This window comes from Cotesia typhae, unplaced genomic scaffold, assembly GCF_013202065.1.
Source record: "Cotesia typhae breed Kobodo isofemale line unplaced genomic scaffold, CoteBio_Ctyphae contig_10, whole genome shotgun sequence".
In the NCBI taxonomy this organism is placed as follows: Eukaryota; Metazoa; Arthropoda; class Insecta; order Hymenoptera; family Braconidae; genus Cotesia; species Cotesia typhae.
In genome coordinates, this window is record NW_027423710.1 from 694,899 (window position 1) to 716,870 (window position 21,972).

General features: G+C 29.2%; 3 protein-coding genes across 5 annotated transcripts; 1 reads left to right on the forward strand and 2 right to left on the reverse strand.

Moving 5' to 3' along the window:
* The first annotated feature begins 521 nt into the window (after positions 1-521).
* Positions 522-6,589, forward strand: Taf2 (TATA-box binding protein associated factor 2). The gene is made up of 8 exons (XM_074239686.1): positions 522-673; positions 762-816; positions 1,253-1,416; positions 1,523-1,739; positions 1,824-2,062; positions 2,633-3,940; positions 4,831-6,151; positions 6,219-6,589. The coding sequence occupies exons 1-8, from the start codon at positions 630-632 to the stop codon at positions 6,474-6,476; spliced, it is 3,606 nt and encodes a 1,201-aa protein (XP_074095787.1). The 5' UTR covers positions 522-629; the 3' UTR covers positions 6,477-6,589.
* An 816-nt stretch (positions 6,590-7,405) lies between these two features.
* Positions 7,406-12,441, reverse strand: LOC141526393 (cGMP-dependent protein kinase, isozyme 1-like). Of its 3 annotated transcripts, none has more exons than XM_074241510.1 (8): positions 12,063-12,441; positions 11,682-11,962; positions 10,710-11,454; positions 9,213-9,444; positions 9,031-9,137; positions 8,757-8,954; positions 8,586-8,652; positions 7,406-7,788 (listed from the first exon to the last, which is right to left on the reverse strand). In XM_074241510.1, exons 1-8 carry the CDS (start codon positions 12,272-12,274, stop codon positions 7,693-7,695), a joined length of 1,938 nt encoding a protein of 645 aa, XP_074097611.1. In that variant the 5' UTR covers positions 12,275-12,441; the 3' UTR covers positions 7,406-7,692. The 3 variants fall into 3 exon arrangements, with proteins under 3 accessions (XP_074097611.1, XP_074097544.1, XP_074097673.1); XM_074241443.1 differs by having other exon boundaries at positions 8,712-8,954; XM_074241572.1 differs by having other exon boundaries at positions 8,712-8,954; positions 12,118-12,236.
* A 153-nt stretch (positions 12,442-12,594) lies between these two features.
* Positions 12,595-20,622, reverse strand: LOC141526322 (cGMP-dependent protein kinase, isozyme 1-like). The gene is made up of 10 exons (XM_074241318.1): positions 20,083-20,622; positions 17,702-17,862; positions 16,772-17,046; positions 16,561-16,703; positions 16,322-16,459; positions 15,322-15,745; positions 14,938-15,261; positions 14,407-14,745; positions 12,961-13,267; positions 12,595-12,898 (listed from the first exon to the last, which is right to left on the reverse strand). Exons 2-10 carry the CDS (start codon positions 17,816-17,818, stop codon positions 12,803-12,805), a joined length of 2,163 nt encoding a protein of 720 aa, XP_074097419.1. The 5' UTR covers positions 17,819-17,862; positions 20,083-20,622; the 3' UTR covers positions 12,595-12,802.
* Between the last annotated feature and the right edge of the window lie 1,350 nt (positions 20,623-21,972).

A 21,972-nucleotide genomic window follows, 5' to 3' on the forward strand; every position in this document is an offset into this window, starting at 1 on the left:
GAACTATTTCTTTATTATAAAACTGAAGTTGACTAATATTAAAAAATTTTTTTGAAATTTTATAGCAATTAAATTATTAAAAAAAAATTAACCAAAAAGTTTTACATGTAAAAATTAATAAAAATTACAAGTAAAAATTTTTAGAAGCATTTTTTTTGTCACTTGACAATTTTTTAATTTTTTTTAACAAATATAAATTTGCTCTAAAAAATTATTTTAAAAAAATGGCATTTACAGTTTTTTTAAATTTCTAAATGTCAATTTTTTTTATAAATTTTTTTTTTTTTTGCCATAATTTATTTGTTAATTATAATATAAAATTAATGATTGAACTGAAGTTAGTCTAGTATCGAAAATCTCGAAAGAATGGTTACTGATTCCTTATTCGTTAGGATTAATGCGCGCGCGCATGCGCACAATTTGAATTGTGGAAAGGAGAAGGGGGTAGAGTTGAGTGATGAATAAGTGAAGTGAGCCTGAGCAAGTGAGTACGTCCATATTTTACTTTAATTAGCCTGATTGTATATATATTTATAAATTTAACCTAAAAATTTTAGGTTGTCGTTGCAGAATAAATATAACAATTAATTATTTTTTGTGAAATAAATAAATAAAAAATTTATTTAAAAATGAAAAAGGAGCGGACTGCCGACAATTGTCGGCCTTTTAAATTATAAGTATCTTATTAGTATATTATTTTTATTACAACTGAATTATAATTTATAATTGCAATGAAAATTAATTTAATATTGATATTTTACAGCTCACCAAATTTTGAGTCTTACCGGTATAAGTTTCCAGAGGAAAAGTATAATTGTAAGTAATTAATAATTTTATAATAACCTTTAAAATTTTCTTCAAGTTTTATTTTTTATTATTAAATAAATTATTTATAAATAGTATGATACTGGAATTGAGAGACATCTGATCATTAAAAAAAAAAATTAATAAATTACAGCAAGACAAATTTATTTTAAAAATTCCATCTTTAGAAGCTCTAAAAATTATAAATGTAATTTTTTAAAAAGAATTTTCTAGAAGTACATTGTAAGAAAAAAAAAAAAAAAATCATCTGTCGTTTCTGCCAATTTCAATATTATAGGAGTGATTCTAAAATAACACCCCAGGTGTACCAATAATAATTACAAACCATAAATTATTAATTCGTAATGAAATTATTAATATATAATATAATAATATAATAATAATAAAAAAATAATAAATATATTAATTTCTGATTAAATTTTAACAGGGTTTTGTAGAACTAACAATTGTTCCACTGAAAGATAGTTTAAGAATTATCAAATTAAACGCCCGGCAATGTAGAATTTACCGTGTGTGTCTGAATGACACATTTGAAGCTCCATTTCAATACTTTGACCCATTTTTGGACATTTGTCAAGGCGATGGCAAACAGTAAGTTATTTTTTATAATAATTATTAAAATAAGTTATCATAACCCTGTAGTATTCCAAAAATAAACTGATTAATTAAAAAAAAAAAAAAAAAAAAAAAAAAACAGGAGATCGTTGGAGTTTTTCTCAAACATGCATCTGGCGGCAGCACAGAGAGTCGACCCAGATAACAACAACGGCGAGCTTGTCATCCAAGTACCTCCTGAAGCAGCCCACCTAATAGCAGAAGGACGTAACTTGAGAATAGGAATTGAATTTTCGTTGGAACAACCCGAGGGTGGAGTCCATTTCGTTCTTCCTGATTGTGAAGGGACATTAGCTGAGGTAGTTATTTAATTACTCTCAATCATAGAAATAATTTGGAAATTATTAATTTGATTAATTTGGAATTTTTAACTGTTAATCTAGAGAGGCGCGCACATGTACACATACAGTTATGAAAATTCATCGAGACTGTGGTTTCCATGTGTGGATAGTTTTGCTGAGCCATGCACGTGGAAATTGGAGTTCACGGTTGATGATTCTATGACAGCAGTGTCCTGCGGTGATTTGGTGGAAATTGTTTATACACCGGATATGCGAAGGAAGACATTTCATTATATTCTAAATACTCCAGCCTGCGCTCCTAATATTGCACTTGCTGTTGGGTAAGTTTATATTTAAATTCACTGTTTTAGTTAAATATTTAATATCTTTGTCAAAATTGGTATCAGGATTTTTGATACCCCGACAAAATATTTATTTATTTATATACTTATACGTTAATCTGATATAAAATCAATTTTTTTTTTTTTTTTTTTTTTTTTTTTTTTTTTTTTTATTATACATAAGTGACATTATCATTGCAAAGATCGTGATTTGAATTTGTGCCTTTTCAAGGTTTCATATAATTCTCACCGATACTAAATGATAAATATTTAGGCTGCATTCGAAAATACTCAATCTCTATAGATAGATAATTGAGAAATGACCTTGTATCTTGTGAACTATTGATAATTTTAAAATAAATTTGATAATTTTTTTCAAATTTATTATTTTAAATTGTTTAATTGAAAAATTCAATTATTCAAGATATTTTGTCTAGAGTTATTTTTTTAGGATATTTTGTCTGGAATATTTATTTTATCGGAGTATCAAAAATCATAAAACTCTAATTAACTATTTTATTAATTTTCACTCTATAGATAAGTAATATATAATTAATAAAAATTTTTCAGACCATTTGAAATCTACGTCGACCCAAATATGCATGAAGTAACACACTTCTGTCTTCCGCATCTTCTGCCATCACTCAAAGTCTCTGCAAAGTACATGCACGAGGCATTTGAATTCTACGAAGAAACGCTATCCAACAGATACCCGTACTCTTGTTACAAACAAGTCTTTGTGGATGAAATTGACGAAGACATAAATGCCTACGCAACAATGAGTATTTTAAACACAAACCTGTTGCATTCCACCGCTATAATCGATCAAGTTTATGTAACGAAAAAAGCGATGGCCCAAGCAATAGCTGAGCAATTCTTCGGTTGTTTCATTTCCATGCAGAACTGGTCAGACATTTGGCTGCCAAAAGGCATCTCTACATACCTGACAGGATTGTACGCAAAAAAATGCTTTGGAAACAACGAGTACCGCGATTGGATCCACTCAGAGCTCCAGGAAGTCGTAAAATACGAAGAACAGTTTGGAGGAATAATTTTAGATCCGTCTCAGCCTCCAGCGCCTCTTCCGATTGCTACAAATACTCCGGCCCCTACTCCGAGAGTTCCTGACCCCGGATTCTACTTTCCTATCCGTAATTTACACACAATATCGCCAAAGTACATTGAGATGCTAAGAAAGAAGGCCCATCTCGTGATTCGGATGTTGGAGAACCGAATTGGACAGGAATTACTCCTACAGGTATTTAACAAACAGTTGTCGCTAGCGGCGAATGGAGCTCAGCAGAAAATCGAGTCTGGTCTCTGGCCGCAGATGTTGATCAGCACCAACGTCTTCACCAAGGCAATTTTCACAGTAACTGGCAAGGACATGGCTGTGTTCATTGACCAGTGGGTGAGAACCGGGGGACACGCCAAGTTTAGCCTCAGTTTTGTCTTCAACCGCAAAAGAAACACGGTTGAACTTGAAATCCGACAGGATACGGCTCATCAGCGAGGCATTAGAAAATACGTTGGCCCGTTGTTGGTCAATATTCAAGAGCTGGATGGACCCTTCAAGCACACACTTCAAATTGAAGGGACTGTCGCGAAAGCTGATATTACTTGTCACAGTAAAAGTCGTCGGAATAAAAAGAAAAAAATTCCTCTCTGCACCGGAGAGGAAGTTGACATGGATTTGTCGGCTATGGATGACTCTCCAGTGCTCTGGATTCGCCTGGACCCCGATATTACATTGATGAGAGCGGTTCACATTGAACAACCGGACTATCAGTGGCAGTACCAGCTGAGACATGAGCGAGATGTCACCGCTCAAGTTGAAGCCATCGAAGCACTGCAAAATCATCCGACTCCTGCTACAAGGTTTGTCTTCTATTTTATTTTTATTACTTAAAAATTTTTAAATTTTATTTATTTTATTTATTTACTTCAGGGTATACATTCTATACAGGTGTATTATTATACTTGTGCATAAAAACCAAATAATTAGAAGAACGGTTGACCTTAAAAGCCATCTCTCCAACTTCCCGCTATAATTTTATATCTAAGCGCTTAAAATTGTACTTAATACACTTAAAATTACATTTCAAGCTCAAAAATATAATTTATATGTTATTTTGAGCTCTTGGAATTTAAAAGCCTGATATAGAAGTTTGATGATACACTATTATTTAAATTTTAAAACTGCAATTACTCTTGAATAAATAAGTAGCAGCAGCAGCAGCAGCAGCAGCAGCAGCATTCGACGTAGTTTTTCAAATTTTATAATATAAATTTAAACACAAATTAATCAGACCAAAAATTCCGGTGTAATTCGGAAAAATCAAATTTTTTTTTTTTTTCTTCTTTTTTCTCTCAATGATAAACTCACGAACGAATCAACCGATTTTGACCTTGTTCATCGGCAATCGACGATGCTGTTTTTCGATTTTAAAAGCTAATTAGTTTTTGGAATTTTTTTCAATTGCTTTCAACATTTTTATCGAATAATTCATCATCAATTTAGAGTATTAATTTTCTTTCTGTTAAAAAAATTTTTCGAAATTTAAAGAATGTCTGTTACTTGGTCTTATTTTAACAAAATTATTCAAAATCTAAATTTGATCAAGCCCTTTTAGAATGGCCATAATTTATTACACTTTTAAACCGGCCATGATAAATTTTTTTTAAGACTTGCAATTACTTAGTTAATAAAACAAAAAAGTAAAATATTAAATTTTATTTAATATTAAACTAAAATATTTAATTTTTAGATTAGCATTGACTGATACAATTGAAAACGAGCATTGCTACTACAAGATCCGACTACGTGCAGCTCATTGTCTGACCAAGGTGGCCAACGCAATGGTAGGAACTTGGGCCGGACCTCCAGCTATGCTCGCAATCTTCCGAAAGCTTTACGGCTCGGCATCTTGTCGTCGAATAATCAAGCAGAACAACTTCACAAACTTCCAGCACTACTTCCTGCAGAAGACTATTCCGGTGGCCATGGCTGGTCTTCGAAACATTCACGGAATCTGTCCTCCGGAAGTCCTGGCGTTTCTTATGGACTTGTTTAAATACAATGACAACAGTAAAAATCGCTACTCGGACAATTATTACAGAGCAGCGTTGATAGAGGCACTTGGGGCGACGGTGAATCCAGTGATGAGTGTCCAACAAGGAGCTTCCATCACCTCTGAGTCTTTATCCGTCGACACAAAAGCAATCCTCGAGGAAGTGACGAGACATTTGAACTTGGAGAAATTATTACCGTGCTACAAGTACACCGTCACTGTCTCATGCCTGAAAGTGATAAGGATTCTTCAGAAATTCGGGCATTTACCGAGCAACCCACTCATATTCAAAGCCTATGCATCTTACGGGCAATTTATCGACGTGAGAATTGCTGCTCTGGAGGCTTTGGTCGACTTTACAAAAGTCGACGGCAAGTGGAAAGACCTGGAGTTTCTTCTAGACATGGCTGAGATGGACCCACATCCAGGAGTAAGGCACAGACTGGTGAGGTTGATGGTACAGATTCCACCTTTTGACAAGTCTGTTAAACACCCATTAGATCGTCCAGAACTCGTTGATAGGGTCTGGAATCTCATCAATGGAATGCTTTCACACGACTTTAAGCTTCGATGCGATTTCGTAGATCTTTATTATACTTTATATCGATCCAAACGACCTCTTTGTCTGCCCATTCCGGAACTCGCCGGACTGCTGAAGCCCAAAAAAGTCGAGCCTGAGCATGACGACTCCAGAATTGTTAAATTACCTGTCGTTAAACCGATTCAAGAAATTATCAAAATAGATCCTCCGAGTATGATTCCTTCTATGAAGAGAAAATTTTCACCGGCTAGAGAAGCCGGCTTAGGAATTTCTGCTCCAGAAAATGCACCTGAACCCAAACGCGCTAAAATCACCGAAATTTCCGAGGATGGGAAAGTCAAGTCTGAGTATTATAGTGATAACTCAGCTTCTCTACCTGGTTTAACTGGAGCGCCACCAGCTGGACCTGTCGGTTTCGAGCCAGGAATGTTTAAAAAAGATTCTGATGAACATAAAACCAAAGGCGAATCCAACAAGGTAATTATTTTTTTTTTTTTTTTTTTTTTTAATAATTAGCATACTAAATAACTAATTTACATTGCAGGGTAAAAAAAAGAAGAAAGATAAGAAGAAGCACAAACACAAGCACAAGCACAGGCACGATCACAAGCATGGAAAGGACAAAGATAAGAAAGATAAAGATAAGAAGAAAGAAGATAAAGGCAAAGACAAGGACAAAGAAAAGGATAATAAAGATAAGGACAGAGAAAATGATTTAAAGTTGAAAGAAGAAACACTTTCATCTAATAGCTCAACTCCTAGCCCTGAGCCTACGAATAATACTGAATTTATTTATCCATAATAAAATTATTTTTTTTGTAGCATTAAAAAATTTATATTAATTTTATTGTAAATAAATTTTTATTTATTTAGTAAAACATGTAAATAAATCTTTTTAAATATTTTTAATTACAATTTGAAAGTTAAAAATTTTCATTGTTAATATCCACCCCCGCAACCTCCCTGTAGAGCGAGCTATCATAATAATTCGTTCATAGATTATTTATATATCTCTTACGGTAGATTTCTACCAATATTTGGGAGCTACAGGAGCTCTATAGTTTACAAACGGGAATTATTTATTGTTAATGCCCCTCCCCCCGCAATCCCCTTTGAGGGAGGATTTTTTTTTAAATTTGTTTTACATACAAACCTTCTTCTAAAAATTCTAAAAACAACAAAAAAAAATTTAGCTTAATCGGTCCAACCGTTCTCAAGTAATTTTCATGGACATACATGCGGCATTTTATTTTTATTTATATAGATTTTTACTTAAAATTTGAAATTATTTCAGCGCTGCGAAAGAAGATCATTGGTCTATTACCATAGACTTCTATTACAGATCATTGAGATTTGCGGACATGGCGTCTGTACAAAATAAAAACATTTTTTACAACGCGAATTTTACAAGTGAATACGACCCGGACAAGCGTAAAATTGCTGTAATGTTTGCTGATCAACCGGTACTTGCAGACAAGAGAAGAAATTTAATACAAGGTATTGCGCAAATGGCTTACGAACAAGTTTTAGGTTTTAATGAAGCAAACCAACTTCTAAAGAAGCTACCCCGAAACATCTCAGATACGAATTTATCCGAAAGAAAGTGTTTTATACCCACATTCAAAGGCAAAAGAATAAGTGTTCCGTGTTATATATTTTAAATGATAACTCAACCTCGTGTATATACTCATTAACGGTACGGTGTAATAACATTTTATCTATATTGATAAATAATGTAATAAATATTTTATTTTATTTTATGCTATTTGTAGGATTATAATAATCTGTTGAACTATTTTGATTTGTCACACAAAGGAAAGCAAAGAAAAATTCGTACTTGTTGATGGAGTTTTATCCAAATCAAATAAACCAAGTATCAATTTGCATGACCGAGTAGTCCCGAGTAGAGTTTGAAAATATTGACGACCTTGAAATGAATCTCCGAAGAAAATTAGTTCAGTGGTTTGACGACAATCTTTTAACCATTGTGTTTATATATCCACGTTATTGAAATGAAATTAGAAATCGGCGTCCCATCCGGATAAATCATTGGCAGTATTTTCTTGCTCCACGGGAAATTTCTCAAAGTTTTTAATGTCCAAATGATTTGATAACTGTTAATTTAACATTTCATTTATTTCGCGTGTTTAAAGGTAAATGGGCTTATAGCTAAGGGTTGATAGGGATTTGTGGTGAAAGGGCGTATAAAAAAAATTTTTTTTTTTTTGCCACTCCTTTTAAAATTGTCTGAAACGTAAAAATCTGTGAAAAAAAATCATTGTAGTTTTGATACCAAAATATTAAATAATAGTTTCACAATACGAGTTATGCTAAAACAATAGCCCTTCATTTACAAAGTTTAATATAAAAAAAAAAAAAAAAAAAAAAAATAGAAAATAAATCAATCAAAAACAAAATACGTAAAAATTAAGTAATAAAAAAAAAAAAAAAAATCATAATGACTGATAACATTCAAATATTTTAAAATTTTCCGCTTTTTTTAAAACATGGTGATATTTTAAAATTAATAACATTTGAATATTTTAAAATTTCTCATTTTTCTTCAAATATTATAATTTTATGATAATTGTTCATGTTTTTAAATTTTATAACTATTTCTTAAAATAAAAAGCGAGAAAATAATCACGCGTACTTAATTGTTTTTGGATATATTTTTTTTTGTAATTTAAAAAAATTTTACAGCTGAAGTTTTACGCCGCTACTATCACAGAAAGTTTTTTTTTTTTTCCCCAATTTTAACTGTAGAATGTGTCTACTATTTGATTGGCAATAAAAAAAAAAAAAAAAAAAAAACAAAAAAAAAAAAAAAAAAAAAGTAAAAGGGCGCATAAATTGTTATAAGCCCTTTTATATACCTTTAGGCACGCAAATTGTAACTTATTCAACCAACCTTTGTTTCTAATGGCGAGCGCATTATTCTGGTCCTCAGTGATTTCCAATCAAACATTTTGAACCACCTAGAAGAAAAATTGAAAAATAAATTAAAATTAATTTAATTTTTAATTTTTGGATTTACTTGTGATTTCGTATATCCATAATCCCATTTCGTAAGTATCCTAACCTCTCCACTGGCTTAGAACTCAATAATTTACTGATTAAATCTACAGCGTGCGGTTTTACAAAATCTGGAAACGTAATATCTTTATTATTGCTCTTTATAATTTTATTATAAAGACGCAGTTTGTCGTTGTCTTCGAAGGGCACTATTTTTGTAAGTATTTCGTAAAGAAGAATCCCCAAGGACCAAAAGTCTACAGCTCTTAAAATATCACAAAGTTTTAATTTACAAATTTTTTTCATCATTTATCTGATGAAGAATAAATTAAATGTTCTACCTATCGTGGCCTTCCATTAAAATCAACTCTGGAGCCATGTATTCAGATGTCCCAACAAACGACCAAGTTTTGTAAGGACCTGTCCTTTTGCTCGTACCAAAATCAGCCTGAAATGAAATTTTAGCTCATAATTTAAATGTTTATTAGCAATGAAGATATCACGGAAAAATAAGCTAACAAACCAATTTAGCATATCCGTGATTGTCCAGTAAGATATTATCAGGCTTTAAATCTCTGGAAATTATGTCCAGCGAGTGCAAATGGTCTAGAGCTTCAATAATGCATCCCATTACAAATCTTGCTGTTGTATTGTTGAACTTTCCGTTTTTATGAAGCATTGTGCGAAGATCACCGCCCAAACATGCTTCCATTAATAAGTAAACATACTTGGGATCTTTGAAAGTTTGATATAACCTTCAAAAAAACAATATTATACATATAATAATATCGACGGTCTAATTAGCAATTGGTCAACTCTGTATTTTTTAACATTTTGATGTAGCAATAATCAAAAATTATTATTATCAATTATTTGAATGATTCAAACTAAAAAAAAAATTGTACCTTTATTAGATAAAAAATTATTTTTTTAAGTGATAATAAATTTTTAAATAATTATTTTTCCATACTAATGGAAGAAGCTGATTTTCAAAAGGGTATATGTTTTCATGTTTTAAAAGAGCAGTTTTTTTTTTTTTTTTTTTTTTTTTTTTTTTAACTTTTAAATATTAATTACTTGGAAAATTATTAAGTATTTTTCTAAATGAGAATCAAATTGTAGAAATTGCGAATGCAATCAGTCTTGAAGTGTTTAAAACAAAAGATCTTTGATTATTTTTTTAGAACTTTAGGACTTCCAGTAAATTACCTTATCTTCACGTTGGCTTCTGTATATGTGCTAATATTCTTACTAACTATTATTACTTACTAGTCAAAAAAACAACCATTATATTATTAAATGCGTGGATTAGAAGAAATATTACATTGTTATTTATTATAAATCAAATTAAAATTAAAGTTAAATTTAAAATAAAATTCTGATGTACACTTACACCTAAGTATATTATTTTGTATCAAATTTTAATTGAAAATTTATAAAACTATGTATAAACCTTTGCCATTCGGCTAATTGCCTTGGCATATTAAATAAATAAATAAATAAATAAATAAATACATACATACATCCTTCATAGCTAAATTAAAAAAAAAAAAAAAATTCAATAAAAATATTTATAATTAAAGATAATTAATTTTTTGTCTCGATTAATTAAAAATCAAAAGATACCCGTTTGAAATTCAACTTGACATATAATCACATTTGCATTTACAAAAGAAAAATTTTTTTTTACCGCAAAATTCAAATCTGTTTAGAATTATTTCAAAAATTTGTCATTATAAATTAATTATTGCTGAAAAATATATGAAACATTAAAAAGGTACAAATTCTGATAAAGACATTTTCAATGAGTTTAAATTTAATTTAAAAAACTCATTTTATCATTACAATTCAACATTGTAAGCCTATCATAATCATTTTTGAGAATGAGTTACTATTTTTTGTTTCTATTTTTGATTTTCCTTTAGCTTCTGTTCAAAATATTAAAAAACATTGATTAATTAATTAATTTAAGAGACAAAATTTTTTTTATTCTCTTAATTATATAAATTACGGTTCTTACTTGCATATAAATGGAGAATTACAAGCTTGCATTGTAAATTTCTCATTCAAAATATACTTTTGGTAATTAAGCTTACTAACCAGAGCCTTAGAAATTTTCTTCAACACAAAGCTCTTATCCGGAATGAATTTGCTAGTAACTAATATCACTAGTCCAAAACTTCCTCTACCAATTCCAGCAATAATATCCAAATCCGTTAACTGAAGATCTGGATACTTGGGTTTCCATTTAATCTTCAGAGATTTCTTTCTTTCTTCATACTCAGAAGTCCAATCTCGCTTCTTTATCGACTCCAAACCTCCAAGGTAATTTAACAAAATTTTCCTATCAATAATCAAACACTCAACACCCGGACTTGCAGCGACAAAGCTTGCAACACTAACTTTTCTGACATTATTCTCATTATCATAGAGTGACTTCTCTCCAAAGTACTCTCCTTTGTACAACTTGGAAATTACTATTTCTTCGCCGTCACTCAGCTTCATTACTTTGACATGTCCGCAATTTATAATGAAAAATTTGTCTCCATCAGTCTCACCTTCATCTACGATGTAAGTTCCAGCGGGGAAAAATTTCACGTACATCAAATCTGAAATTTTTTTTAATACATGGTTAGGGAGATCACGAAGAAATGAGATTTTTCGCAGCATTTCTATGTTGTCTTCAGTTATACGCTCAACATCATCTTTCATAAAGGCTTGATATAATTTTCTGTCCAATACCCAAACTTTTCCTCCTTTTTTCACTGTAAGTAATTCAATAATTAATTATTTTTACTATATAATACATAAATAAATATTCTTCTTAATGAAAAACAATATTTTTCCATTGTTTACTGTAGATATAGTGTTTAAAATTTTTGGTTATGTCGATTAACCAATCATAAGAAAGTGGAGATAGTCAGATTTAAATTAGCCAATCACAAGACAGAAATTAATTTTAAACAAATTAATTTCTTGTATCAAAATTTACCATTAATAGAAGCAAATCTTTTAGCTTTGTACAGCAAAGCAAGTTCTCCAAACACAACACCGGGCCCAAAAGTTCGTTGATATTTATTTCCCTTATAAATATCAAAAACACCTTCCTCAGATATATAAAGATGATATCCATTATCTCCTTCATTAATCAGCCGAGTGTTTGGCGGAATGTCCTGCGGATACATTGCACTGATGAGCGTATCAACTTGCATGTCATTAAAATTGCTCAAAAATTCGTTGCTCTTGATCGCGCTTCTCAATCTTGACTTTGTTCTATAAAAAAAAAAAAAAAAAAAAAAAAAATATTAAAAAGTTGAGGATTAATTAATTATCTATAAAATAATTTAAAATAATGTAAAAAAAAAATAATTACTCAGTGTCTTTTTGATAAAGAATAGGAGTTGAGCTCGAAACTCTAACTTGCTCACCGTAAATATCATCTCTCCGAACATTAGACAATTTTCTGTAAATCTGTTGCTCATTATTATCATTCTTATTGTTCGCAGCTTTAGAATTTCTATTAGTAAGATCAAAATTCCACTTTGATTGACACAGTGACGAGTGACAACACAAAAACTTCATCATCAGTTCATCACATAAGCACAATAAATATTTAATTACAAGTAATAAAATTTTAAAAAGTTTATATTCTATTAAAAAGATAATAGTGTACGTGGAACATGTAATATATCGACTGACAATCCAGCTAATAGTTTATATTTTCTCTACGATCTGTTATCAGATAAGACAACAAGGTTGCGGATATCGACGATTAAATAAGGGACAGAATTTTTTATTCTCACCACTAGATATATTATTGCTCTAATTAATTAAATTAATTAGCTTCCTCAAAAATGTTTATAATTTTTTTTAAATAATTAATTTTATTTTTTCTAACAGCAAAATCATAAACTTCATTTATATTTTTATTATCTTGTTAATTTTAAAGTAAATCTTAACGATTTTACGAAATGTTAAATATCTTATCCATATTTTACAACTTAGCTGTGTACAAAACTCTTATCTCAAATTTACTTTGATTTAGTTACACATAATAATTTACAATAACCAAAAAATAACATTTACATCTTATCAGGGGTTGATTAAAATTTATTAAAAGTCCATGTCCCAGCCGGAAAATTCATCGGGTGGAATTTCACGGTCTGGAGGATATCTTTCGAAATTTCTTGTGTCTGTTTGGCTTTGAATCTAAAATTAATTTCATTAGATAAGTTGATTCACAATTAATTAATTTATTTATTAATATTTACCGTAGGGACGATTGGAGCTGGCAAAGCGAGCCGCTGCAATGCTGGCCAGTTAAAATTAGCGAACCACTTGTGATCACGGATATCTTGGATCCCATTTCTCAGATACCCGAGTCGCTCAGAAGGACTCAGTCTCAACAATTTTCTTATAAGATGATTTGCATTTTTGTTTACAATTGCTGGAATTCCGATAACTTCGATGCCTTTTAGAATTTTATTGTACGTCGTCATGTGATCTGACCCGCGGAACGGGGGCTTGCCGACCAGTAATTCGTGAGTCAGAATTCCTAAGGCCCAATAGTCTACGGCTCTGAAAAAAAATTATTTTTTAATTAAAAATAAATTAAAAGAGTCTGACATAAAGTTTCCAAAATCCTGGATTATAAGTTTGCCAAGAAATATGAACATTTAGTTACACCAGACGAAGCGATAAAATACTACACGGTATAAAAAAATTTTTTTTTATAAACTATAAAATTTAATTTTTTAAAAATTTAATTTTTTTTTTTTGTATATAAATATATATAATGTGTATAAAGCTGATTTTTATATAAGTATATAAATAAATAAATAATTAAAAATAATTACACTCGACAAAATATTAAAATATTAAAATCGATAAAAAATTATATAATTTATATTTATAAACAAAAATTTCTCAGTATCAACGTAAATATTTTGAATGATTTAATCACAATAATTGGTATGTGCTGCTCCTCGTTGAGATTATTGATAATTCTATAATAAATAAATAGGCTATTAAAATCCACAACACTCAAAATACGTCAATCAGTCGAGAGGTAACTTTGTTAAAGATAATATTTTTTTTAATTTGCTTACTGCTGTATAAGCAGTGATATTAATCTAAACATCAATTTAAATGCTTGTACCACTTATGCAATCTGTAAAATTTTAAATATTTATATATATATATATATATATATAAAACCATTACATATTTATCAAATTATATAGAATTATAAATTGAGTACACAGAAAAAAAAATTAACTTGAATAAAAAAAAATTTTTTGAAAAACTTTGTCTTCATTTTAGTAGAAAAATTCCGAAACTAAATAATTTTACTTAATCAAATAATTTTTAATCCTGATTCAAGACAGTGAAACTCTCTGAAGAAAATTTTTTCTTTTGATTCAATTTTTTTTTTTTTTTTTTTTTTTAAGTGTATGATTACAGTGATATATAAATTAATCATGATAAATGGACCAAGCAACAGAATATCTAACTTAGTAAATTCCCCGCAGTCAAAAAAAAATTTTTTTTTCGCTCGAAAAAAATAATTAGGAAGAAAAATATTTTCTTGGCTCAAGTGAACTTTTTTTTCTGTAATAACATTCTATAAATAATTTAAGGAATATCCAAATTGACATATAATGCTGATTGGAGTTCAAATAAATAAATAAATAATTAGGAAAATAAAAAATTCTCACCTATCATGGCCTTTGTTGAGTATAATTTCGGGTGCAACGTACTCAGGAGTGCCAGCGAACGTCCAAGTCTTATCGGGGCCTATTTTTTTACTGAACCCAAAGTCAACAAGCTTGAGATATCCTCTGCTGTCGAGCATTAAATTTTCAGGTTTCAGATCGCGATAAACAATGTTGAGCGAGTGAAGATGATCGAGTGCCTCGACAACGCACCCGACCATAAATTGGGCCGTCGTGTCGTTAAAGTAACGTCTCCGTTGGAGGGTAGTCCAGACGTCACCTCCCAGACATACTTCCATCAAGAAGTAGACGTACTTTGAGTCTTTATACGTTTGATACAACCTAAAAAGTCGTCAATAATTAATCAATGATCATTTTTATTATAATCAATTATAACACTTGACATTTAAGTTTTAGAACAAAGATAAAATTTTTTTTTTTATAATATATATATATATATATATATATATATATATATATATATATATATATATATCGCCGATAAAAGGGATTTAAAAAATAAAGATAACATACTTGCAGATAAACGGGGAATCACAGGCCTGCATTATACACTTTTCATTAAGTACGTGTTCCTGCTGCTGCTGGTCTACCATAGTCTTCTTTTTCAACTTCTTCAGCGCGAAACTCTTGTTTTGGTCAGCTCTGAGGGTCACCAGCTCGACGCGGCCAAACCCGCCAACTCCTAGAGTTCCTCGGCTCTCTAGGTCATACAACGTAACCTCCGAGTACTCGTTAGTCCACAGTTTTGGTGTCAACGAACGCTTCTGCTTCTCGTACTCAGCTAGCCAATCTTTATTCCGTATCTCGTCCAAGCCGCCAAGGTAGTTCAAAAACGAGCTAAAAAATTACCCCATCAGAAACATAAATAAAAAAATTTTACTGGAAAATAATACTCACGTTCCGTCAAGAGTCAAGCACTCAACTCCGGGTGCCAGAGCAATGGCATTAGCTTGTCTTCGGTTGTCTTCTTTATCATACAAAGCTTTCTCACCAAAATACTGGCCCTTTCCCAGAACTACCAACTCTTCTTCACCACCGTACTCGGTGTCTTGAGTTATTCTCACGTTGCCGCCGCTTATTATGAAAAATTGATCACCTTTCTCGCCTTGCTTGACGATTTTCGCGCCCGCGGGGAAGAATTCTACGCGTATTAAATCAGATATCTTCGCGAATACGTGTTCCTTTGGCTCGGGGAGTTTTTGTAGGACAGATACTTTCCGTAAAATTCTTAAATTTCCTTCCAAGCGATCTTGGGCGCTTCTCATCATCACTGTTAGGAATACTGATCTGTCCAAAACCCAGACTTTGCCTCCTTTTTTTACTGTAAATTAATAAATAATTAAAATTTTAAAGACATAATTTTCTTTGATTTTATAATATTAATTTTTCCATAAATTCCATGGCAATCTATACATTTTATTGCAAAAAATGAAACCTAAATATTTTGAAAACCTTATTTTGAGTTTTCTTTTATCCCATCTAATCGGTAGTTAATACCATAATTCGAGAAAGTTGTTAAAGTCTGACTTTCTCGTAAGACTCTAAAAAAATACAAACATTTTTTTTTTTTTTTTTTTTTTTTTTTTTTTTTTTTTTTCAAAAATTTGCATGGTGAAGAATAAATTAAACTTCACTTGTAGATAAATAAGAACTTTAACAATTAGATAAAAATTAATTTTATGCATAATCTAATATTTTTTATCTAACATTGATGGCAAAAGGACCTCCTTAATGAGTAAAATTTGTAAAAATTTTAATTAATTAAATTGTCGATAATAAACATTTTGACAGAACTAAATTTCACTTAAAAAAAAAAAAAAAAAAAATCAATTTCATCAAATGACTATCCTGGAAATAAAATTCTTCTTATTCTCTTAATAATATAAATTAAAATTACCACTAATAGACCGGAGTCGTTTAGTATTGTATAACAAGGCAAGTTCGCCAAAAGCAACTCCAGGACCAAAACTGCTTTGAAATTTACTGCCCTCGTAAATGTCAAACTCTCCGTCAGCCGAGACATAAAGATGAGAACCTTGAAATAAAAAATAACTATTATATTTAAAAATACATAAAATCCATATATTTATTTATTTATTTATTTATTTTTAGTCCTCATTATAACTAAAACCTTACCTATATCACCTTCGTGAATAACAAGTGTACTTGGTGGAATATTTTTCGGATACATAGCAGACACCAGAGCTTCGACTTGCGCGTCTTCCAAATTTCCCAGGAACTCATTTTCGAGGATCGCCCGCTTTATTTGTTTTCTTGACCTGCAATAAATAAATTAACATACGGTACTCATGATTTATGATGCTCAAAATGAAAATATTATTCTAACCTTGGATCTTTTTCATAAATAGGCATTGGTGTGGATGGCGGAGTCGGGGTACGTCCTATAACACCTTCTCGAGGAATTTTAGCTTGGACTGATAAATTTGATTCCGCGGTGCTTGAACGCACCAGGTTAACCATTTCGAATCCTCGGGCCTCAACGTTGGGGTGCGCTGATCCATTTGAAGTCGGATTTGCATAGTGACTTATTATTTCTGTGCTGTCAAGATCTGCAGCGCGTTTGTAGCTCATGGGAATCGGTTCTCTGGCGTCTCCATTATTCTGTAAACAATAAAATTATTTTAATTCATTGGATTGGTTGGAATTATCAAACAACTTCAATCCATACTTTAAACAATATATATTTTTGATGTATTATTCTTCAATAACACTGAAGTTGATAGACATTAAAAATTTTTTTAGAATTTTATCGCAATTAAATGATTAAAAAAAAAAAAATTAATTAAAAATTTTCACATGTGAAAATTAATAAAAATTACAAGTGAAAATTTTTAGAAGCATTTTTTTATTGTAATTGATTTGTTATTAAAATTTTTAAAACTGACAGCTGACGGCTAACTTCAGCATAATATTTATTGCTATAAAATTATAAGAAAATTTTTAACGTCTGTCAAATTTAGTGTCTTTTTTTTTTTTTTTTTTTTTTTTTTTTTTTTTTTTTTCCATTTATTAAACCAGAAATAAAAAAATATTTAAAAAAAATTGCTTTGATAGTTTTTAAAATTTTCTACTTGTGGAACTGAATTTTTTTTTAATAAATTTTCGACCAAGAAAAATTCCAAAAATTGTCAGACATCTGCTAACTTCATTTTAATTTAAAATTAATAAAAAAACTCAATTTTAAAATCCAAAATGGCTGCGCGGGAACAGAAAACAATTAACGTATCGCGTAAAACAATAAAAATATCAAACTTACACTGATAATACTGATACCAGTAATGCTAGAAGTTTCTTCGTGTCCTGGGACGGTGGTAAGGTTGATGCTACCCCTCTGTCCCAGGATAGTAGCTCTCGGAAAGCACGAAAACCTCATCTTGTCCTCCGGTTCCGTGACATTGTTAGAAACTCTCCTGGCTTCTGAAATTACACCAAACATTTTACTTTTTTGAAATATTTTTATTTCTTCTCAAAAAGTACGTATTTTCCAAAAAAAAAAAAAAAAAAAAAAAAAAAAAAATTGACGTGGAATTAAAAGAACGGATAAGTGTTTAGTGCTCAAACGTATTTTTATAACTACAATCATGTCTTGTCGTTTTTTTATCTCACCGCGAAAATCAAACAATAGTTAACCCTAGGCGAGAACGAGAACTCTAATTGCCGTAATAAAAACGCGTGACACAGTGACTCATGTTTTGATATTATAACCAACTAAGAGGAATAAGTAATAACTGTTTATTATTATTGTTATTATTATTATTATTATTATTATTATTTATTGTTTACTTATTTCTTTTCAACTGTTGAAAGTGTTTTTGTGCCGGGAATTTATTATTGTTCTTAGATATTGATAATTAATAGTCGATACTTTCGCTGTTTTACTCCACTTTGATAAGGTATTTGATAAGGGTATTTAATCGGTCGCGTGCCCCGACAGGAGTCAAATACCATTAAAGAGGGTAGTGTTATTATTTGTTTTTTATCATTTATTATTTTAATAATGAAGTTAATCAAAATTAAGTTAGCCGACATTTAAAAATTTTTAGAATTTTTTTTTGTTAAAAAAATAAGAAACAAATTTTCATTTGTTAAAAACTTGAAACACTTTAAATGCAATTTAAAAAACTTATTTTTTTTTTTTTTTTTTTTTTTTTTTTTTTTAAATTTAATAAATAGAAAAAAATAAAAAAATTTGAAACGTCAGCTAACTTTAGGATTATTTAATAATGAGGAAGTAATAATTAAGATGTTATTATTTATTTTAGGTTTTATAAATCATTCATAGAAGAGGATTCAGGTACGTGGAAATCATTAGCTCACTGTTTTGAATAAAGAAAAAAAAAAAAAAAAAAAAAAAAAACCAGCAGTAAAATAAAAATAATATTTCTTCACATCAATTGTTTATTTGACATTATTATTTTAAGGTAATTGTCAATTGATACAAAATGTAAACATTTTTCAAAAAATGAATAATTTATTGATTTTTGAAAAATTTTGAATTTAATTTAAAAAAAATTTCTTTAAATAATTTTATTAAAAAAAAATTAATCATTTCTTCTTTAATGAATAATTTTTTAAAATAATAAAATTACAAAAATTTATTCTTTTTTATATGTAACAAATTAATCAAAACTATTTGAATAATTAAAAAAAAATTTTTTAATGTTTGTAAATGAATTATCGGTTATTATCAAGCGTGGAATGCAATCGTTATCATAATGATAATCATCCAGCCGTTTCCGCGGGGCGATTAGATAGATCGGTAAATATTTTCCACGGAAAGTTCAAAGTTTTTATAAATTTAATAATTTAGTTGGAATTAATAATAAACAATAAAAAATGTAAACATCTATATTTTTTATAGTTAAGGAAAAGTCGGTTGTTAACAAGGTTCTGTTTGGTTAATAAATAAATTAATAAAGTAAATGAAGCCAAGGTGATGATTGAAATGATGTTGACTCACTCTTGATAACAGTTTCCACTTTTCCAGACTCGCATTACCTGCGTTGATTATTATTATTATTATTATTATTGTTATTGCTGTAGTTTATCGTTATGATTATTACGAAGATCACTGTGGATTTAATCAGTGTAGATGTTTTTATTTAACCGACTAGACTAATGGAGGACGATGAGTGTGATTATACTGACACCGTTTCGACAAAAGAAACCCAGAAATATTATCGTGGTATTTTATATTGTGATAAGCAATATAACTGTGAACCAGTGTCAATGGATGCGTGGGTTTTATCTCACTTTAAACAATCAACCAATTCCCCAAAAGCAATAACGCAGCCTTTTTTTTCAACTGAGTAATTTAAATACTGCGCAGATTACAGCTACAGGAAATTATAAATTCTTTTATAATTATAGTTGCAAATCAATTTTAATTGCTGTTATTTTTATTTATTATTACCGTAACACAAAAGAATACTTTTAAAATTAATTCCGCGTCCGATGCGCTTACAAATAACTTTGATACACCTGAGTCAAGTTTTTTACGATTACTATTTGGCGCCCAATTTATCAAACACCTGTTTAAATCTACAATATTTTTTTCCTAACTATAAATTGTTGAAAAAAAAAATTATTCAAAAATTAATAATCATTATTATATTATTTAAACAATAAATTACTTACATTATAATACATTTGTCTTAAACTTATATAACTAAAACAATAATTATATGATTGATAATTTTATTTATTGCCAAAAAGTTTGTATCCTAGCCACTGAATTTAAATTATTGTCATTTTTTAAACGATAATAATTCCAATGAAGATGTTAAATGTTAATGTTTTGTAATTTTAATTGACATTTATGCACAAGTGAGTACACTCGAAGTAAGGTGTTATCGGTTCACCGGTTCGTGAGGTACTAACGTAAAAAATAAGGATGATCGCGTGGTCACGCATGAGTCCACGAGTTCGCGATAGCGTTTCCACACTTCACTTGCTTTTGTCAATTATTATCGTTTGTCACCTTTTTTTTTTTTTTTTTAGTTTGTTTATTTTATTTGTATTTATGTATTTGTGTTTAAACATTACAAAAACTGTTATTATACTCCTTTACCTATTGATATTTTAAATGCAAAACGTACAACTTACACATATACATACACACAAATGATATTAATATTTTATATTACGCATCTTATTGTTGTTTTTTTTTTCTTAAAGGCAATAAGTCACAAGGAGACTGTTACTGCAAATATTATTAACGTTATTTATAAATAATCTACGTCAATTTTCTTGTTATTATCATTATAAATATATATAAATATATATATATATATATATATATATATATATATATATATATATATATCAATCAATTATTAATTTATTTACAATTGGTAATTTATTGTTTGTAATTACTTGGGAAAAAATTTTTTAGATTTATGTACACAGGAAGAAAAATTTCTTGACTCGAGAACAAAATTCTTGGCTCAAGAAAATTTTCGGGTGCCTGGAAAAATTTCGAAAAATTTTTAATAAAGATTTTTAAGTGGAGTCACCATTTTAATTTTTATTTTTTTGAACGAAATTTCTATTTAATTTTATTGGTATATTTAAAAAAAAAAAAAATTACCACAATTTTCATAAATTTTACAAATTTAAAAAAAAATTTATAAATTAAAATCTCCGTGTGGAGAATAATATTCTTGGCTCAAGAAAATTTTCGGGTGCCTGAAGGAAGACCGAAGTTGTGTTGGCTGAAGTAAAAATTTTTCTTGAAATTCTATTCTTGGTGGAAGTAATTTTTTCTTCATTCAAATTATCATAAATATTTGATACAATAAATTTTTATATTTGATCAAGATTTTTAGATACTTTAGGAAAGTAGGGCCAGCTACTTTAGCTGAAAAAAAAATTTTCTCACCTTCAAGAGAAAATTTTTCTAGAGAATATTTGATACCCATTTTATATTATTTTAGCGTGCAATTATACATATTGAATAAAAAAAAATGATTTAATAATATTATTTCATCTTCCCATTTGACATGTTAATCAATAAAAATATTAATGAAAATTTACTTTTATCTTTATATTTAATTTTTTGGAGCAAGAGAGAAATTTTCTCAAGACAAGAAAATTTACTTCTATTAAGAATTAAATTTTTTAGAGTAAAAGGTTGAATTTTCATGACATCCAAGTTAGCTGTCACCTGACCAATTTTTAATTTTATTTAAAAATTAAATTTAGTATAAAAAATTATTAAAAAAAAATTGTATTTTTTATTTTATTAAATTTCTAAATGTCAATTTTTTTCCCCATAATTTATTTGTTAACAAAAATTCTAAAAATTATCAAATATCAGCTAAATTAATTTTCATTGAATTTTCTTGATTTTCTTGACTTAAATAAATTTTCTTGGAGATCAAGATACGTATTTCTCAAAGCAAGAGAATTAATTTTGTTGGAATAAGTGAAATTTCTTGTCAAAAAAAATTTTTTTTTCGCTCAAAAAAATAATTAGGAAGAAAAATATTTTCTAGGCTCAAATGAACCTTTTTTTATGTGCAGATC